At 46.2% G+C, this 18,771-nt stretch overlaps 1 protein-coding gene across 4 annotated transcripts in view; it reads left to right on the top strand.

Moving 5' to 3' along the window:
* Window positions 1–16,479, top strand: part of TMEM17 (transmembrane protein 17) — a 38,698-nt gene extending 22,219 nt beyond the window's left edge. The window contains exon 4 of one of the 4 annotated variants that reach the window (XM_026447746.2): window positions 14,144–16,479. In XM_026447746.2, coding sequence (XP_026303531.1) covers window positions 14,144–14,215 — 72 coding nt within the window. In that variant the 3' untranslated portion in view covers window positions 14,216–16,479. The other 3 variants (XM_026447748.2, XM_031934151.1, XM_026447745.2) reach the window with 3 other exon arrangements.
* The last annotated feature ends 2,292 nt before the right edge of the window (window positions 16,480–18,771 follow it).

Genomic DNA, 18,771 nt, shown 5'->3' with positions numbered 1-18,771 from the left:
TAGAAGAGCAAGGATAGTCCTTGGGAGGCAAGAAACAAGAACAGAACATGTGTGCACTGCATGTAATTGGGGGAGTTAGCTGCTAGCTCCTTGTGACTATTTTTAATTTAATTAAATGTAAATAAAAGTTTAAATTCAGTTCCTTGGTCACACACACCACATTTCAAATGTTCAGCAGTCGCCTACGGCTGCTAGTGGCTGATAAGAGAAAGACAGCAAGACAGTAGGTCCAGCAAGAACATGGCAGTCAACCAGAGTGTGGCATAGCCAGAACCGGAGCTGCTCCCAGGATACCCTGAGAAGGGGCCCGTGCTAAAAATAACAGGAGGCTCATATGCATCCCAACTGTTCAATGGGAACATCCTCTAACCCCCAGAACAGGAAAGCACAGATATAAGTTCCCATCATTGCAGAAAGTTCTAATGGATGGTGCTGCTCTAGAGAAAGACGGCCCTGCAGATGGTCTGGAAAGGCACCAACCAAATCAGTTTCTAATGAAACTTTGAAAAATGCAATAAAAGTGAAATTAAGTTTCTTAAGCTTTGAAGGGAGAATGGTGAAGAGTGGCTTTAGGCTTTAAAATGGTGATAACTGTTGCGTGAAGACCAGATGTTTTCCACTTGTTTCAAGAGCTAAGGCAGGAAATGTTAACTTAGTCATAGAGAAACTCTCCTTTCCTTGTGAGGTGACTGGATGCTGGAATGGGAAGGAACACTTTCAAATCAGTATCCTAGGCCAGCCATGGTGGCTCATGCCTGTAATCCCAGTGCTTTGGGAGGCCAAGGCAGGTGGATCATCTGGGTCAGGAGTTCAAGACCAGCCTGGCCAAACTGGTGAAACCCCCGTCTCTACTAAAAATACAAAAATTAGCTGGGCGCGGTGACACGTGCCTGTAATCCCAGCTACCCAGGAGACTGAGGCAGGAAAATTACTTGAATCCGGGAGGCGGAGGTTGCAGTGAGCCAAGATCCTGCCATTGCACTCCAGCCTGGGTGACAAGAGCAAACTTGTCTCAAAAAAAAAAAAAAAAATCTGTATCCTGGGAAATACATAAAAAGAAGGTAGCAACTTAACATCTAGGGTTTCGGATTCGGGGGACTGACTAGAATGAACTTTGCCTCAATCATCTAATTGCTTTGTCTGTTTAAGTCCTATATATGGAGGATGCAAATGATAGGCACAAATAAGGAAGGACCACTGCATGAATCCCAGAGGTTTTTGTTTAGGTTGTCCTCTCCAAAGGAGCCTATAATGCCAAAACAAAGCCTTCACTCTTGACCTCAAAATCTAGCCACTTTTGCTTCACCCCACAATCTCCTTTGTTTCCAAAGGGAATTAGAAAAGCTCCCCTCAGACTTTCTTTCAAGCAGCTTTTTCCATCTTTATTGAGAAGCTCCAGAGACAGAGCCTGCTGTAAGGCCAGATGTGCTGACTAAATTAGCATGGTTACGGCATGATGCAACGGTTACGAGCCTACACTTTGGAATCAGACAGCCCTGGATTTGAGTTCCAGTACTTTGTCTTAACTAGCTGGGTAACCTTGGGCAAGTCACTTAACCTTCATATTAGACATAGCTCTCTTGATTTCAAGTTACATTTTCTTCAGCAGAATTGAAAGCTGATTGGTTTATGTACTTGGAAAACCCAAGAGGTCCGCTCTCCATGCATAAGGAATCTATATTTTAGGATCCCTTACAATACTCCTCTTCTGATACCAATTTGTTTATTAGTCTCTTTTTAGCAACTGACAAAACTCCAACACAAATATAAAGTTTATAGGCTTATGCAACCTGGATGATTCAAGAGCACAGAAAACTTCAGGCATGGCTGCATCAAGGGGCCCAAATGATCTTTTTCTTTCTACCCTTCAGATAAGCATGCTTTACATGTTGAGAATGGTGACCACCAGAAGCCCCAGACTTACCTCACAACTTCCAGGAAACAAGGATCAAATCTTCCCTGGTAGAAAAGCTCTAGGGAAGTTTCTGTTTGACCCAGCCTGGATCAAGGCCTATTGATGGACCATTCATTGTGACCAACAAGATAAGATGTTCTGACTGACCAAGGCCGGATACATGTTCATCCCTCCGACTAAGGGTAGACTGAATAATTCAAACTGCACAGGATGAGTTCCCCACCAGGAGAGGGATTTTGGATTCCAGATGGCCCATAACAACATGCTCACTACAACTTCTCAGTCTCCATTTCCTCACCTGTCAAACAGGGATAGAATACTTTTCTCACAGGATGAGGATGAGATTAAATAACTTATATAAAGGCATCTGGAACACTGCTCAAATGATGACAGCTAATATTTCGCCAAACAATAATTTACTATTATTTTGTTTAGGACATGTGGTGGCTTTGTAATATGTCAGCTTGGCTAGGCTGAACTACATTTCATAGAATTCCTTTTCCTATACGTTTCTGGTTAGGCTGTGCCAATAGAGAAATTCTTGTGTGAGATTTGGAAGTTAAGCAGCTGTCATTTTGTCACAAAGGTTATCCTTTATCCGCTGGTTCACTTTGTTGGCAAGCAGTAGTGGTCAAGTCTACAGCAGTTCTACCTTCCCGTGGATCCTTCTTCAGCTTCTCCAACTTCCAGGCCAAATGTGTGTTTAGTTCCATGACAGAGGGTGCCAGCTTCTCTTGAAGGACACACAAACCATCCAGTCAGAGGCAGTGGAACTGACACTGATTTATATCCTTCTTCATAGTTTCCACTTTATGCTTGTAGGTTCCAGCTTGTCCTTTTCCTCACCTGTACTTACCAACTATCTTTTCCAAGGACTTCAGACTCCATCATTAGACACAAAGATGATGGCCTCGCAGACTCCTTACCCAGCTCCCATAATTGTAGAAGGTTAAATTGCTCCCCCCTTACATACACATACACACACACACACACACACACACGCACACACACACCCCTTTAAGGGGTTCTACTTCTCTCATTAGACTCTGACTAATAAAACCAGACCCATTCCTTCATGACAAAAACTCTCAGTAAATGATGTGTAGAAGGAAAGTGCCTCAACACAATAAAGGCCATGTGTGACAAACCCACAGTTAACATTATATTGAACCGGGAATAGCTGCAAGCCTTTTCTCTAAGAACTAGAACAAGACAAGGATGCCTACTCTCACCACCCTTATTCAACATAGTACTGGAAGTCCTAGCCAAGCAATTAGTCAAGAGAAAACATAAATAAATAAAGGGCATCCAAATTAGAGAGCAGGAAGTCAAATCATCCCTGTTTGCAGAAAATGTGATCTTACATATAGAAAAATCTATGGACTCTACCAAAAACTTCTCAGAACTAATGAAATAATTCAGTAAAGTTACAGGGTACAAAATCAATATACAAAAACCAGTAGTGTTTCTATATGCAATGAATAAGCTGAAAAAGAAATCAGGAAGGCAATCCATTTACAATAGTTATAAAACAAAAAACAACAACAAAAAACAAAACCTGAGAATAAAGGTAACCAAGGAGGCAAAAGACTTCTACAGGGAAAACTACAAAACTGATTAAAGAAATTGAAGAGAATGCAAAAAATAAAAAGATATCTCATGATCATGGTTTAGAAGAATATTGGAATTAATGTTGTTAAAATGACCATACTACACCAAGCGACCTACAGATCCAATGCAATCCCTATCAAAATACCAATGACATACTCCACAGAAATGGGAAAAAAAAATCTTACAATTTATATGGAGCCACAAAAAACCCTGAATAGCCTCCTTAGGGAAAAGTAATCCTCAACAAAAAGAACAAAGCTGGAAGCATAATACTACCAGTCCTACAAATATTCAAAGCTGTAGTAACCAAAATAGAATGGTATTGGCATAAAAACAGACACATAGGCCAGGCGCGGTGGCTCAAGCCTATAATCCCAGCACTTTGGGAGGCCGAGATGGGTGGATCATGAGGTCAGGAGATCGAGAGCATCCTGGCTAACACGGTGAAACCCCGTCTCTACTAAAAAATACAAAAAAACTAGCCGGGCGAGGCGGCGGGCGCCTGTAGTCCCAGCTACTCGGGAGGCTGAGACAGGAGAATGGCGCAAACCCGGGAGGCAGAGCTTGCAGTGAGCTGAGATCCGGCCACTGCACTCCAGCCTGTGCAACACAGCGAGACTCCGTCTCAAAGAAAAAAAAAAAAAAAAAACAGAAACATAGACCCATGGGACAGAATAGAGAACCATGTATCTACAGCCAGTAGATTTTTTACAAAGGGGCCAAAGACATTTATTGGGGAAAGGACAGTCTTTTCAACAAAAGGTGCTGGTAAAACCAGATATCCCTATGTAGAAGAATGAAACTAGACCCCTCCATCTCACCCTTAATCAACTCAAAGTGAATCTGAGACCTAAATGTAAAACCTGAAACTATAAAACTACTAGAAGAAAACATAGGGGAAACAACTTAGAACATTGATCTGGTCAAAGATTTCTTAAGTAAAACCTCAAAAAGCACAGATAACCAAAGCAAAAATTAACAAATGGGATCACATCAAGTTGAAAAGGCTTCTGTACAGCAAAGAAAATGACAGAATGAAAGGACAACCTACAGAACGAGAGAAAATATTTCCAAACTATTCACAATTGAGGAGGATTAATATCCAGAATACACAAGAAACTCAAATATCTCAACAGCAAAAAAAAAAAAAAAAAAAAGCAATTTGATTATAAAATGGGCAAATGATCTGAATAGACATTTCTCAAAAGAAGACATACAAATAGCCAACAAAGACATGAAAAAACTGTTCAACATCACTAATCATCAGGGAAATGAAAATCAAAACCACAATGAGATATCATCTCACTTCAGTTAGGGTGGCTATTATCAAAAAGACAAAAAATAACAAATGCTGGCAAAGATGCAGAGAAAAGGGAACCCGTGTATATTGTCAGTAGGTAAACTAATACAACCACTATGCAGAATAGTATGGAGGTTCCTCAAAAAACTACAAATAGAACTATCATATGATCCAGCAATCCCATCCCATTACTGGAAATTTATCCTTTTTTTTTTTTTTTTTTTTTTTTTTTTTTTTTTTTTTTTTTTTTTTTGAGACAGGGTCTCACTCTGTCACTCAGTCAGGGTGGGGTACAGTGGCATGACCTCAGCTCACTGCAGCCTCAACAACCTGTGCTCAAGTGATACTCCTACCTCAGCTTCCCAAGTAGCTGGGATTATAGGCACGTGCCACCACACATGGCTAATTTTTTTTTTATTTTTTGTAGAGATGGGTTTTGCCATGTTGCCCAGGCTGGTCTTGAACTCCTAGGCTCAAGCGATCTGCCTGCCTCAGCCTCCCAAAGTGCTGGGATTATAGGCATGAGCCACCGTGCCTGGCCCCACTACCGGGAATTTATACAAAGGAAAGGAAATCAGTATATCAGAGACATCGGCACCCCCATGTTTATTTCAGCACTATTCACAATAGCCAAGATATGAAGAAATGGAATCAACCTAGGTGTCCAACAACAGATGGATGGACAAAGAAAATGTGGTATAAATACACCAGGAATACTAGCTAGCTATAAAAAAAAGAATGAAATTCTGTCATCCACAGCAACATGGATGGAACTGGAGGACATTGTGTTAAGTGAATAAGCCAGGCACAGAAAGTTAAACATTCTCATTGCATGTCCTCCCTCATATTGGAAGCTAAGAAAAAGTTGATCTCATAGAAGTAAAAAGTAGAAGGATACCAGAGACTGAGAAGGGTAGGGAAAAGACAGTGATAAGAAGAGATTTGTTTAAGGATACAAAATTATAGCTAGATAAGAGGACTAAGTTCTAGTGTTCTCTATCAGTGCAGAATGACTATAGTTAACAATAATATATAGCTTCAAACAGCTAGAAGGAGAACAGTGAATGTTCCCAACATGAAGAAAAGATACATGTTTGAGATGATGGATATGCTAATTACCCTGATCACTATACATTATATGTATCGAAACATCACTATGTACCCCATAAATATGTATAATCATTATATGTCAATTTTTTAAAAGCCCAGAATCTTAAGTTTTCTCAACTCCCCCAGTCTCCCTTTTGGGAAAGAAGACCCTTTGGAAATTGTTTCAACGGAAGCATAAATTAGGATAGAGCTAGAGCTAATAGTTATGGTAACCTTCAAAATAATAGTTTTTTAAAACTTATCTTTTAATTTTTTTAAATAAAGACAGCTAGAAAAATAAAAATACCACAGCACTAACCACGACCTACCAGAAGCATAGTACATGAAATAAATGGGACCAGCATCTTCTGTTATTCCTCCAGCATTGGCTCAGACTTACCCAAGGTCAGTGGCAAAGCCAGTGCAAGAAGCAACAAGATGCTTGAGCCAAGAGGAAGAGTTCAATTGTTTAAATCAAGCAAGAGCCCTTTTCAGTCTAGTTGCCTCAAAACTTAAGGAGTGAGGGTGTCCATCACACCCACGTGTGCAGGATGGGAATTTCCTGCCGTGTGCCTTTCTGCACGCAGAGCCTGGGCTGGGTCTCCTGTGGCAGCTGCTCAGGACAGTGTTCTCTGAACTTCCTCATTCCTGCCTTCTCTCTACAGGAAGCAACAAAGCAGTACATGTTGCTCCCTTCCCTGAGCTGCAGGGAACTCATTACAAGCAACACTGGCTAAGAAAGGAATCATTTCCACCCTGTCACATGAACTGAGATGGATTCAGGAAAACATGAGTTCATGTTGTGGCTCTGTCAAGGCATCTCTCAGGATATGGAGACTCATTGGCTCTTTGACCCTCTTCCCAACTCTGTCTACAAATCTCTCTTCCTTGGACCTACCCACCTAAATGCTACCACTAGAGTCATTTATTTTAGGCCCAAATTACAACCATGTGAGGTAGTTTAATCATCTTTTTTGCCTTGAAACAGTAAGTAGAGATCCTCCCAGTAAGGAGTGGGAGGTTTAATGGCAATTGGTGGGACTACTGGGGAGCTGTAGGATCCAGGCAGTAGGGCAGGGGAGCCCTGCAGAATGGCGGTAAAGCAGTGGGAGTTCCAGGAGCTGCCACTGCTTGAGTGCCTTAAAGTCTACAGGTCAGGGGGCCCCTCAAGGTGGGAGAGAGCAAATAAAGGAATGTAGAAATGCTCTGAACTTTTCTCTGCCACAGCTTGGCCTAAGGCCACGTACCCTTCCTGTGTTTGTATCTCAGTCATTCCAAGGGTCAAATCAGGGAGGGGCCTGGCCCACATTCTCTGTGATAGTAAATCAGATACCTCTGCTGTTCTGCCTCCCATTCTCAGCCTCACCCCTGATTCTAACTGCAGTCTATGCTGGCATCATCCTGACAGCCTCTTGCCTTAAAAGCCAGCCCATGTCTTTTGCTTTCTCTACTTTGGGATTTCTACAATGCTGTGGACACTAGTGGGAGCCCACTTAGTACTCACATATGCATGGCTCTGACTGTGAGGGAGTTAATGGCTCCAGTGTAACCCTCAAACAGGGGCCAGTGGGAGCTGCAGATGAATGCCTCTTCTGGTTGACCATCAGATAGACAACCCTGAGAGATTTTTTTTTTTTTTTTTTTTTGAGATGGAGTCTCACTCTGTCGCCCAGGCTGGAGTACAGTGGTGGGATCCTGGCTCACTGCAACCTCTGCCTCCTGGGTTCAAGTGATTCTCCCGCCTCAGACTCTCAAGTAGCTGGGATTACAGGTGCCTGCCACCAGGCCAGGCTAATTTTTGCATTTTTAGTAGAGATGGGGTTTCACTATGTTGGCCAGGCTGGTCTCAAACTCCCGACCTCAGGTGATCTGCCTGCCTCAGCCTCCCAAAGTGCTGGGATTACAGGCGTGAGCCACTGCTCCCGGCCATGAGAGAAGGTCCTGGGAGGGATTAAGCAGCAGTTGCAAAGCAATGGCCTCAATAACACACCTTATGTTGACTATCCCTCCTTCCCTCTCTCTCCCCAGTCCCTCACTTCTGCCCCCTGGGATCACCTCCCAAATAACTTCCAAATTAAACCACCTGCACACCATCCCTTATCTGGGGCTCAGCTCTCCAGGGAGGACACAGGATAGGAAAGATAACATTTTTGTGTAACCCCAATAAATGCCAGGACCCTGTGGGTGCTCGGTCTCAGCAGGAAGTCCAATACACAGCTCAGCAAGCAATAAAGCTTTTATAAAAAGGAATTTCAGTCTTTACCAATCATAGAGATAGGTCAAAACGCATCCAACAATTTCTAAATTCCCCTTGTCCAGACCCCAAACCATCTCACAACTACTCCAGACCCTTTTGGATACCATTCTAGCTCTTCTTCTTTTCCATCTCTTTTAATATACGAATGCATTTCACTTCCCTGGCTTAAATACATACAGTCCCTGATGTATGATGGTGCTACTTAGGATTTTTCAACTTTACTATGGGTTTATCAGGGTATCAGATGCATTTGTTACTTCAGTATTTTTTACTTACAATGGGTTTATCAGGATGTAGCCCCGTCATAAGCTGAAGAGTGCCGTATCCGCTCCTGTCTTTCTACAGAAGCTGTTGTGGATCTGCATCACTAAAGAGCAGCCATCTTCTTTCCTGGTGGTAGTGGAAGCCTGAGGGACTGCTGCCTACCACCAATGCCCTCCCTGTCTGGTTTGTGGGTAAGAGTCAGGCTGCAAGCTTCCAGAGCATCACAGTAGAGGCTACCCTGCATAGTGCCTAGAGGGAAGCCCACAGCAAACCTGCAGGGAGCCAGCCTTTTTCTGCAACAACATACATAGAAAATGAGCATTTTTGTGCCCTATACTCAAGCAAATGGATACAACTGCCACCCCAAGAGCTGAGGGGCTCCCTATCTTATTTGACAAAGCGTGACCCCCTTGCAGCACATCAGTGAGCTGACCGCCCCCAGTGGGGAAGGCTACTTGCTGGGCACGCAGGCAGTGACCAGAGCTCTGACACCATGGTAGGTCCTGGGAACACATGGAGAGCTGGCTCCCTCTCCCTCAGCTTCTAATGAACACGAGCACTTGCTTGACATTTTCCTGCACATTCTTACATTTGCCAACTGCCTCCCTGCCCCCATCCACACATTCCACAACATGGCAATTAATTGTTCTCTGCTGTTCAGCAGCATTGGCGTGCACAGCCACAAGTGCAGTCGTGCTTTGTTCCTGGTTTAACCAGTGGCTATCCCTGGCTGTCCCTCAAAAAACAGACAAAACCAGCCAGCTGCAGACCCAGCTGTCAGCGAGCCCGACACTGGCATTCAAGTGGCTGCAGGAGAACCCATGCAGTGCCCAGAGAGAGCCCATTCTTTTCTTTTCTTTTCTCCTCTTTACAACTGACAGGCTCTGAGGAAGGAAACGTGAGCTCTGGGCTTGGCAGCGGGGCAGGAGGCTCTTGTTAACAGCTTGCCTTCCTGTTTATATGGGGTCTGGCAAAACTGTTAATTTCTCTCACGGAGGTGACAAATGGGAAACCCAGAACCGCCAGGGAGCAGCAGCCTAGAAAACAGCCCAGGCGTGACTTGTTGAAGCAAGGCCAGGGGGCTGGAAATGGGTGGGCAGGGACTCTCGTAGGTTCCCGGGCCCACTGGAGAGGACAACCACACTCAGCGGTCCCTCTCAAAGAGGCACTGAGCCTGGCTGTGTGGGCATGGCTCTGCCGCCGTGCCCCAAGACAGGACAGACACAATGGGGTGCCTGTGGTGTGGCTCAGAGGCTGCTTCCCAAATTAGCATCTGTGTTAGGACCTTCCGGGTCTGTCCTCACCATCCTTGAGTGGTCCTGGTCTGGCTCAGAAGCTGAAAATAGCCCAGGATATACACCAGGGTTGGGCAGCCCCCTTCCTGCTGCTTCTCCTGCAGCGTCCTAAACCCTCGGCAGTGCTTCTCCTGCTGCTTGCACATGGAAAGCACCTGGAGAACATCAGGTTTAATTGTTCTAGGATAGGACCTGGGTGCTGATCTTTTTAAAAAGCTTCCCAAGTGATTCTAATGGGCAGCCAGGGTGGTGAACCATCATCAAGGATAGATTGCTATTGCTGTTGTTAGTTTCATTATCAATCATTATTCTTATCTAAATGCTAGCTTATTTCAAAAGCCTGTTTGCAGGGGTAGGCTAGAGGCAAGGAATGAGATGAGGAAACAGATTCCAACAGTCAGAGCCCCCCAGAAGGTGAACAATAGCTCCAGTTTAACTGGGACTGGGGATATAGGTTTAGGGCAGTTTTCCTGGGATGTGGAATTTTCAGAGCCAAAACTAGAAAAGTCTGTCATGCTACCAGCCCCCAGGGCACCCTGGGCTGTGTCTCCCATGGGTTCACCAGCTCTCTGAGCCTCTTCAAGGGCTAAGGTCTTATTCACGTTTGTATTCCCCAGTAGCTGCCGTACAGTAGGTGTTCATTATCTAGTCCTGAATTTGCTGCCTCCTGTTTAATTCAACAAAGGCTCCTTAGCTGCTGCTATTTTATGTAGGAATGTTACCGTGCTTTCATGGCCTGGAGAAAGACATAGTATTATTTGTTCTGGAGAGAGATGCAGCTTCAGCGTGGGTTGAAGAGCAGGTTGTGGGCTGAGCTTTGGGAGAGATTCGCAAGCCTATGGACGTGGAATGCTGTGGCTGCAAACATTTCAGGGAAATGGAGCTATTCTCACCACAGATATAGATCTCATTTAAATATCCCTCTGCACACAATTTTCCTATCAAAGCAACTGGACTGCAAAAATGAACTATTTTGGAAGTTTTGTCTCTTATAAAAGGAAAATCAGGATTCTCTCTCCTTTTTTGCTTCAGTTTTATTCAAAACAAGTAAAATAAGGGTTTGTGGAGAACATAGCAGCTCCCTTCTCAGGCTCTTTGAGGACTCTCAAAGCCTGACAAGCAGGCCTTCCTGAAACTCACAGTGAAGGCCTCTCTACCCCACCACTCTGGCCCCTCCCCATCCTCAGTGTGGCCTCCCTGGGTCCCTGCATGGATGGTCCTGTGGCTGTGCAGACTCCTTCTCATCTCCGTCCAGGAGGCTCCCACCCAGCCCCTTACTTCCACTCTTTCTGCAATGATCAGCTCAAGCTTGGGATCCTCCAGGAAGACCTACTTCCTCCTCTCTCTTCTGAAAGTTTCCAAAGCAAGCAGAGTCTCTGCCACACTGTCCAGCGTTCCTCTGTGATCCCTTGTGGAAGTTACCAGCTCATTAGTTCCACCAACATGTCCTCTGCTGATACAGTCTCTGCCTACCAGCCCCAGTCCTGGTATTCCCGGGACTGTCTGAAAATCTGCATGGCTGTGGTCTGCCCACCTGCTCACCATGATGTGTAAACAGTAGGAAAGTATGCAGATGAGATATTTAGTCAGCAAGAAGCCTGGGGAAGCTGCAGTCCTCTGCAGTCCTCTGCTGCTTCCCTCACTCCCAGCACTGAAACAGGGAGTGGGGAGGAGGGGTACAGTTGGTTCTGCAGCCAAGAGCCCTTGGGTGGGAGTTCTTTGATATGGCTACTTTCCCAGGAAAGGACATCTCTGCATCCCTCCAGAACTCCCAAGGCCATCTCTGCTTCAGCCTACCATCTCTGCTGCAGTCCCTACTGTGTTCTCACCTCCGAAGTCCTGGCCAGATCCCAAGCTTGGCTCACAGAGAGCAGCTGACCCTGGAATCAGGAACCTTACTCTGGATTCTGGGTTCTGACAGTGTGGTTGCGTGCTCCCAGTACCTTAGTTTTCTTATCCAGAAATGGGGGTTAATAATAGCACCTACTTCACTGGTATTCAGAGGATCAATTGACCTACGTCTGTGAAAGCAATTAGAACAGTGCCTGATACATAATAAATGTTGGTTATTATTTAACATTCTCTTAATGGAGGAGAGGGAGGACATGGCAAATCATCTCTAGGTGAGAGGCCACCTGAATTTTGTGAGTCCTGCATCCTGAAGTTTTCCCATCTCTGAGTTTGGTTCTTATCGCTAGAGGCAGTTCTGGCCTCCTGAAGAATCTCTCAGCCCAGACACTCCTGAGTTTCTTTCTGTGTGTGTTGTGTCTCCAAAATAGGCCAGCCATGGCTGAGCTCTAAGAAAGTTGCCTTTAATTGCCACCTTGACATAGTCCACTTCTAATTGTTTTGAATGTGTTAATCTTGATATCTTAAACCTCCATGTGCTTCTTGAGGCAAGGAATTCTGTCTTGTGCATTTTCTTGATCTCCCAACTATGCCTAACATAGTTCTACGCATTGGTTGAGTGACACATTAAAACCTGGGAGAACCCAAAAACAATTTACCACCCCACTGCCCAGTGTCCATGAGACCAAAAATAATACTGAGGAGACCCCCTTGACCTTGAGCATCTGAGTCCAGATCAGGCAGGTTGGAAAATACAGCTGCTTTAGATTTTGGGAATTTGGGAGAGTGGAGTGACAGCCAGCAAAACTTCCATCCCCAGCAGACTAGCCTCTGTCTACTCCCTAAGGTTTGGAGTGAGCCCAAACAGTTTCATTTGGGAGACAGGGGAGGCACCAGCCAGAGTCAATAAATAGATACCCTTCTCTCCCTCGATTTTACTTCCTCAGTGGTGCATGGAAAGCCTGGAGTCTGCAGTAATCAAATAGACATGGACCAGGAAGGGGCTCCCATTCCAGGCTGCAGGGAAAGCCCCAAGACTCTGCTATGGTTCTTCATGCCCACTCTTCTTTTGCTGAAAAGGGACCTGTTTGTGACATTTCTTGTGTCCCTCTCACATTTCGGAGCTTTTGTTGGAAAATGCTTTTAGATTACCATTAAGTCTGTGTTATCCTTTAAAAGACTGGATGAGTAATAAATGAGCTAACCTATCCTATTTTCCAAAAAGAATTAGACATTCCTCCCACTTCCCTGAACAAAATATCTGTATTCCCACCCACACTCTCAGCGACCTGCTGCCGAGGCTGAAACCCCGCCAAGGTTGGCTTCAGCACTACTGCTCCTGGGGCTTTGGGCTGCTCCCCATTCCAGCCAGGGTCCTTGACTCCGCATCTGAGTTCTTACTCTGTTCCAATATAGATAAAGGCACATTAATGGGGCCAAGAGTCCCTCTGCCAGATGGGCTGAAACACCATAGACTGACTATAGTCAGCAGCCCACGGAGAAGAGTTCAGACATTAAATGCTTTGCTGTGCAGAAGTTGTCAACAAACAGCAAGGCACACCAGCCTGCAGCCACTATCCATGCCATGTTTCTACCCTGGCTTCCAGCCTCAGCCTTGTCCCCTGCCCAAAAGGCCCTCCCTTCTCCTAAGCACCGGACAAATTCTACTCTTTCAAGATTCAGACCAGCTCCTCCCCCTCCCCAGCACTCCTTCAGGATAGGTGCATTTATTGAGCACCTGCTGAATTCCAGGAGTGGACTACGGATTCAGATACAAAGATTAAACTCCCCAGCCCTACCTGCAAGGAGTTCCCAATCTGGGAAGCAATCTCTGACCATTTTAGCCCACAAGTGCTATCCTTCTTCGAATTCCTTTGAACAAGAAGTTTGAAGTACAGTGTAGATCTCACAGAATCATCAGTCTTAGAAACAGAAGGAACCTCAAAAAATTCGTCTAATTGGTCCAGCCTTGGCTGTTGTTGATATTATCCCCAACTTACATACAAGTTAACGGAGCCTCTGAGAGGTTAAGAGCATTGTCCAGAGTCACAGAGTGAGCTGGTGGCCCTTATGTGCTCTAACTGCTATATGTGTTGGTCTTACTTCCCCAGTTGGTCTCTAAGCTTCCCAGGAGGGGCCAGGACATTTTAACTTTCCTGCCTGTAGCCTTTCTGCCAACCCTCCACATACATTAAGTGCCTAATAAAGACTGGTGACTTGCTGATTGCTCGTGGGCCTCTCTCAGCTCCTCAGGTCACAGGGCCCAAGGGCACTACCTGGAACCTGCAGTCCAGACCCTGCATCTGGAGAGAGGCTGAGCTTCCTCTCCATTCCTCACATTTCCTTGGTGTGGCCTCTTTTTGAGAAGCAGCAGCCTGTAGCCCCCAGGAGAGGGCCTACATCTCACTGTTTGCAAACAGGCTTTGCTTTCTCTAAAGGCTCTGTTCTCAAGACAGGCTCAAGTGAGCAGCCCTTGGAACTGGAGTGGTTAAGTTAAATAAGGGTGTTGGTTGCAGCCTTCCTCCTCAGAGAAAATGAAGTTGACCTGATCTCTTTCCCATGAGCCATTTGGAGAACAGAAGATAATAAAGACAACTGAATTTTCCCCTGGACCGTCCTCTGGCAGCTCTTTGTGAGGGGCTGTGGTGTTGCTGGGAGAATGCAAGAAGGTGAAGAGAAGCTGGTGGGATTGTGCACGCTGCTTCAAGGTGGACCCCACCCCCAGTGGTGGGCCAGCCACAGTGAGTGACCGAGGACCCTGTGTGCCTGGGCCTCTGGCCAAGGAGGTGAGGCCTGGTTGTCATCCAGCTGAAGGCAGCTGTGCTTGTGAAAATGTTCTTCTCTCGACACTGCACTCACCTGAAATACTACAGGCCATGGCATGAGCCCAAATCTGCTCATGAGTGTTTATCCCTCCAAGGGCAACCATACCAGGTGGGGGAACTGAGGAAGCAGGAATTGAGAACTCTGCATGGGAACATGTAGATTTCAGGATTCAGATCAGAACCTTACAGTAGTTTTGTCTTTGAGTTCAGAACCTTACAGTAGATTTGTCTTTGAGTTAAATGTTCCATTTAACTCCCTCCAGAGCCAGCCCCAGGATCCTGTGAGTTGGAGGAGGAACTTTAGGACCTTAGAATTATACCCTAAGGGTGGAGAGATTGAGAGAGAAGTGCTCAAAATACAGAGGAAAGGTGCCCCCAGCCAAGGATTAATCAGTGTAGTGGGGGAAGCAGACTAATCAAGATGTAATTATGCCAAAGGGAAACAAACCAACTAATGGGTGTCTTCCTAGAGTGCTCAGACCTGAAGGAAGGAGCCGCTTGCTGGCTTCAGGGGTGAACTTTTCTTTAGGGGCCAGAAAAATGAGAGGACATGCTAGACATGTGGATTCAAGGCCCAGGGAACATGGGGATACAAAGGCAGAGGCCCTGGGACTGGAGTGGGGATGGACTCGCTTAGGGGCTGCGGAAAGGAAAAAGATCAGACAACCTGAAACACACTTGCAGCCAGCCAGCCAGCAGGACCCAGGCTGCCCAGACAGCTGATGGCCAGGAGACATCCTGCTTCTAGAGCACCAGACACTGCCTCTTCCCAAAGACTGCAAAGCGTCAGCCAACAGAAAAGCCACCTGGGCCTCCTTGCACACTTTCTATGCTCAGGAGCCAATAATGTGCCTCCTTCTGTCCTGTCTACCTGACCTCAGCAACTACACTCAGAAGAACAGCCAGATAGTCTTCAAACTGCTGTTTGCCTCCCAACACCTGGCAACAGGCAACAGGCAGACTGATGAACCAAAAACTTTAAATGTTTGTTTTCTTTAAATAAAATTCCTTGGAAAGAGCTCTGAAAGTGAAGAGAAGAAATCCCAATTTGGTAACACCATTGAATGTTTGCATTTTCTAGGGCAATTCAATCTCTGGATTTTTAATTAAAGAAAAAAGAAAAGAATTAGCTGGAAAGATCTTGCCAAGAAGCTAAATGAGCCCATGCAGTTTGAAAATGAAGGTAAAAAGTCTCAGCAGAGTTTGTACTTTCCCAAGATCACACATGTGACAGGGTCAGGTGACCTCCCAGCCTTGCCTAACATGTCATCCCACCCTGATCCCATCCTGGGTCCTCTTTGAGGGAAGAGGTTAGCAATCTCCACAAGCCCAACCAGTTCTACTGGGCCTGAACCTGAGGTTGGAATATGCCACTAGCCAATTTAGGTATGTACCTTCTTCTGTACTAAGGGTTGCCTGTATAGCATATACATTTACACTAAATAAAAAATTGAATGTGTACCTGAAATATCATAAAATGCATTTGTACATTTCCTGGAACAGTAAAGGTATTGTTTGGCTTGGCCATCTGGGGGATGCAATGACAGAGGGTAAAAGAGGTGGGTGGCTGCCATGGCTGGGCCTGACATGGCATAGACCCTAATTGACCCCATGGTCTGCATTCAGAAATTGGATATGGGGGCTTCTAGGTTACCTTTGGTTCTTGTTCCAAGGACAACATTTGGCTCTGTCAAACTCTGCTAGCTCTAGCTACCATGCCTCTAGCTAGTCCCCTCCCACCTCTGAACCATCCCCCAATTATCTGACAGCCACACTTGATGGGCTCCAGCCCCCTGAGTTGGCCTTGCTGGCACACAGAAATACAAGCATCCTTGGTTTCTTGCACATATATGGTACTGTCTGCTTATCAGCTGAACCGTGAGGGTCTTGCAGTCTGAGACTTTACTCTCTGGTTCTCCCCTGTGTCTCCAAGTTCTCTCTGTGGTGAACACTCAGTCCACTGTGACAACCCTCCCCCGCAACACCCACAGGCACCCACATGCACACAGTTCTATCTAGCAATCTAGACGTTAAACGTAGATGTGATGAAAATATCAACAGCTCAAGTCAGGGCCCCAGCTGTAATTCCACTGGAAGCCACTGATATTTTAAGGGGCCAAACATGACTGTCCCTTGGACTTCAGGCCAAATATCAAATGAAGATGTGGAGTCCCGATCTTCTAATTTTTACGGTCTTTTCCACCCTTTGAAAACCTGACAGGGTGTAGGCTGGTCCAGGGATGTGCTGGCATACCCTGCCCTCAGCCCTCCTGAGGTTAGAGAATACACGGCCTTCTCTCTTTGCTCAGCCCTGGGCCAAACTGCAGCCTCTTTAAGAGCCAGTCAGTAGGGCTGCTGGCTGCTTCTGCAGAGTCACATGGAAGAGCACCAGGATGGGGCCCACCCAGCAGGGGTGAAGTGGAAAGGGGCTTTCCTAAGGGAGGGAAAGAGAATCACTCCAGCCCCCTGCACAATTGCAAAACCACACCAAGCTCTGGGGCTACCAGAGTTGGGGGTACCAGAGTACCACTAACAACTCCTCAACCCCAAGCCTTCCTAACCAGACCCAGCAGAGGTCATGCTGAGTATCCCGAGGATTTGCTTCCTCTGAAACATGTCCTAATTCAACAAATACTTGGTTTCACAATTCACATCTGTTCTCTGATTAGAAAAAAAAAAAGAAGGAGAGATATGTCATGCCACAGTCTCCTGCGGCGAAGCTCACCCACCGCCCCAAGCCCTGCCACCTGGCCTTGCAGAGTGTGTGAACCTCTGAGAATACTTGGCCTCCATGCCTCTGGAGCTTAGAGGAGCTCCTTGGGCTAGAAACCCTGACTCTCCCAGCCCTGAATCATCATGCAGCCCCACCTGGCCCTGCAGCCAGAAAACAGAGCCGCTTGCTTCCAACCAAAGAGACACGCAGTTTGAGAGGATTCAAACAGGGTCATTACTGCTCAGTCTTTCAATGAGACTAAGCAGAACAAAGCAGGACTGAACCAGAAGAGACAAGCACTCAGTTGGCACCTGAGGCAGAGCCCATTCTATCTCTGGGAGGCCTTGGCTCATGGATGAACCTTCCCAGAAGTGTTTTGACAAAGACACTAGAGAAGTCTCTATAGTGCTTCCAAGTTCACATGTTCATAAAATGTTAAAGTAGGAAGGGACTTTTTGTGGGACTTTCGCAAGTCCTTTCTCCTTTCTGGGCTGCAGTTTGCTTATCTACAAAATGAAGGGATTGGACTAGATCTGTGGGTCTCAATCCTGTCTGCACAAGAGAACCACCTGGGGATCCTGCAATCATGGACATGGGATGTCTGTGATAGCTTCAAAGTAAACAAGGGGCAGGTGCTTGGGTGGGGAGGCGTGGGCGGGGGAAATGCTACAACAGGACTGGCTAAGTGTTGAAATTGTTTAAATGGGATAATAGGTAAATGGGGGTAAAAGGGTGGGATCATTCCATTCCCTGTTTTTCAGAATAAAAAGTTAAAAAAAAAAAAAAAAAAGGAAAAGAAAAACCAAACCACTGATGCCTGGGTCTCACCTGGAACCTATTGAAATGAAATGTCTGGCAGAGCACGGTGGCTCAAGCCTGTAATCCCAGCACTTTGGGAGGCCGAGGCCGGTGGATCACGAGGTCAGGAGATGGAGATCATCCTGGCTAACACAGTGAAACCCCGTCTCTACTGAAAACACAAAAAATCAGCTGGCGTGGTGGTAGATGCCTGTAGTCCCAGCTACTCAGGAGCCTGAGGCAGGAGAATGGCGTGAATCCGGGAGGCAGAGCTTGCAGTGAGCCGAGATTGCGCCACTGCACTCCAGCCTGGGCGACAGAGCAGGACTCCGTCTCAAAAAAAAAAAAAAAAAAACAAAATAAAATGGAAGGTCTAAGGGCTCGGGGCCATGGAATTGGTGCTTTGAAAAAGGAGTCCCCAGGTGATGCCAATATGCAGCCAGGATTGAGAATGTTGGACGAAACACTCTCCATGGGCCCCGCATGCAGCTGAGCAGTTGAGCCACTCATAGCTTCCACCAAGCTACAGCAAGTCAAATTCAGGTCCCACTTGCTTTTACCTTCTACTGCTGTAGTTCCTCCTCTCAGAGGAGAGATAATGGGCGGGGTCAGCGCAAAGCCCTGCCAGGCTGCAGTCCCAGGTCCTCCAGTTAGTCTGTTCTGCCCCGAAAGGTGGAGCCCTCAAATAGGCTGATTCCTAAGGCTTCCAGGACCAAGTGTGCCAGCTCAGGGAGGGTGGCATCTGCACCTCCAGGAAGTTCCAGACAGGACCAGTCCCTCTCCCCCATACAGTGAGCCTGAACTTAGCCTCATTTTCTGTCTCCTCATGTGGCCAAGTAGGCCTCTCGCCTCTCTG

The sequence above is a fragment of the Piliocolobus tephrosceles genome, chromosome 15 (assembly GCF_002776525.5).
Source record: "Piliocolobus tephrosceles isolate RC106 chromosome 15, ASM277652v3, whole genome shotgun sequence".
In the NCBI taxonomy this organism is placed as follows: domain Eukaryota; kingdom Metazoa; phylum Chordata; class Mammalia; order Primates; family Cercopithecidae; genus Piliocolobus; species Piliocolobus tephrosceles.
This window is presented reverse-complemented; position numbering and strand designations above follow the sequence as displayed.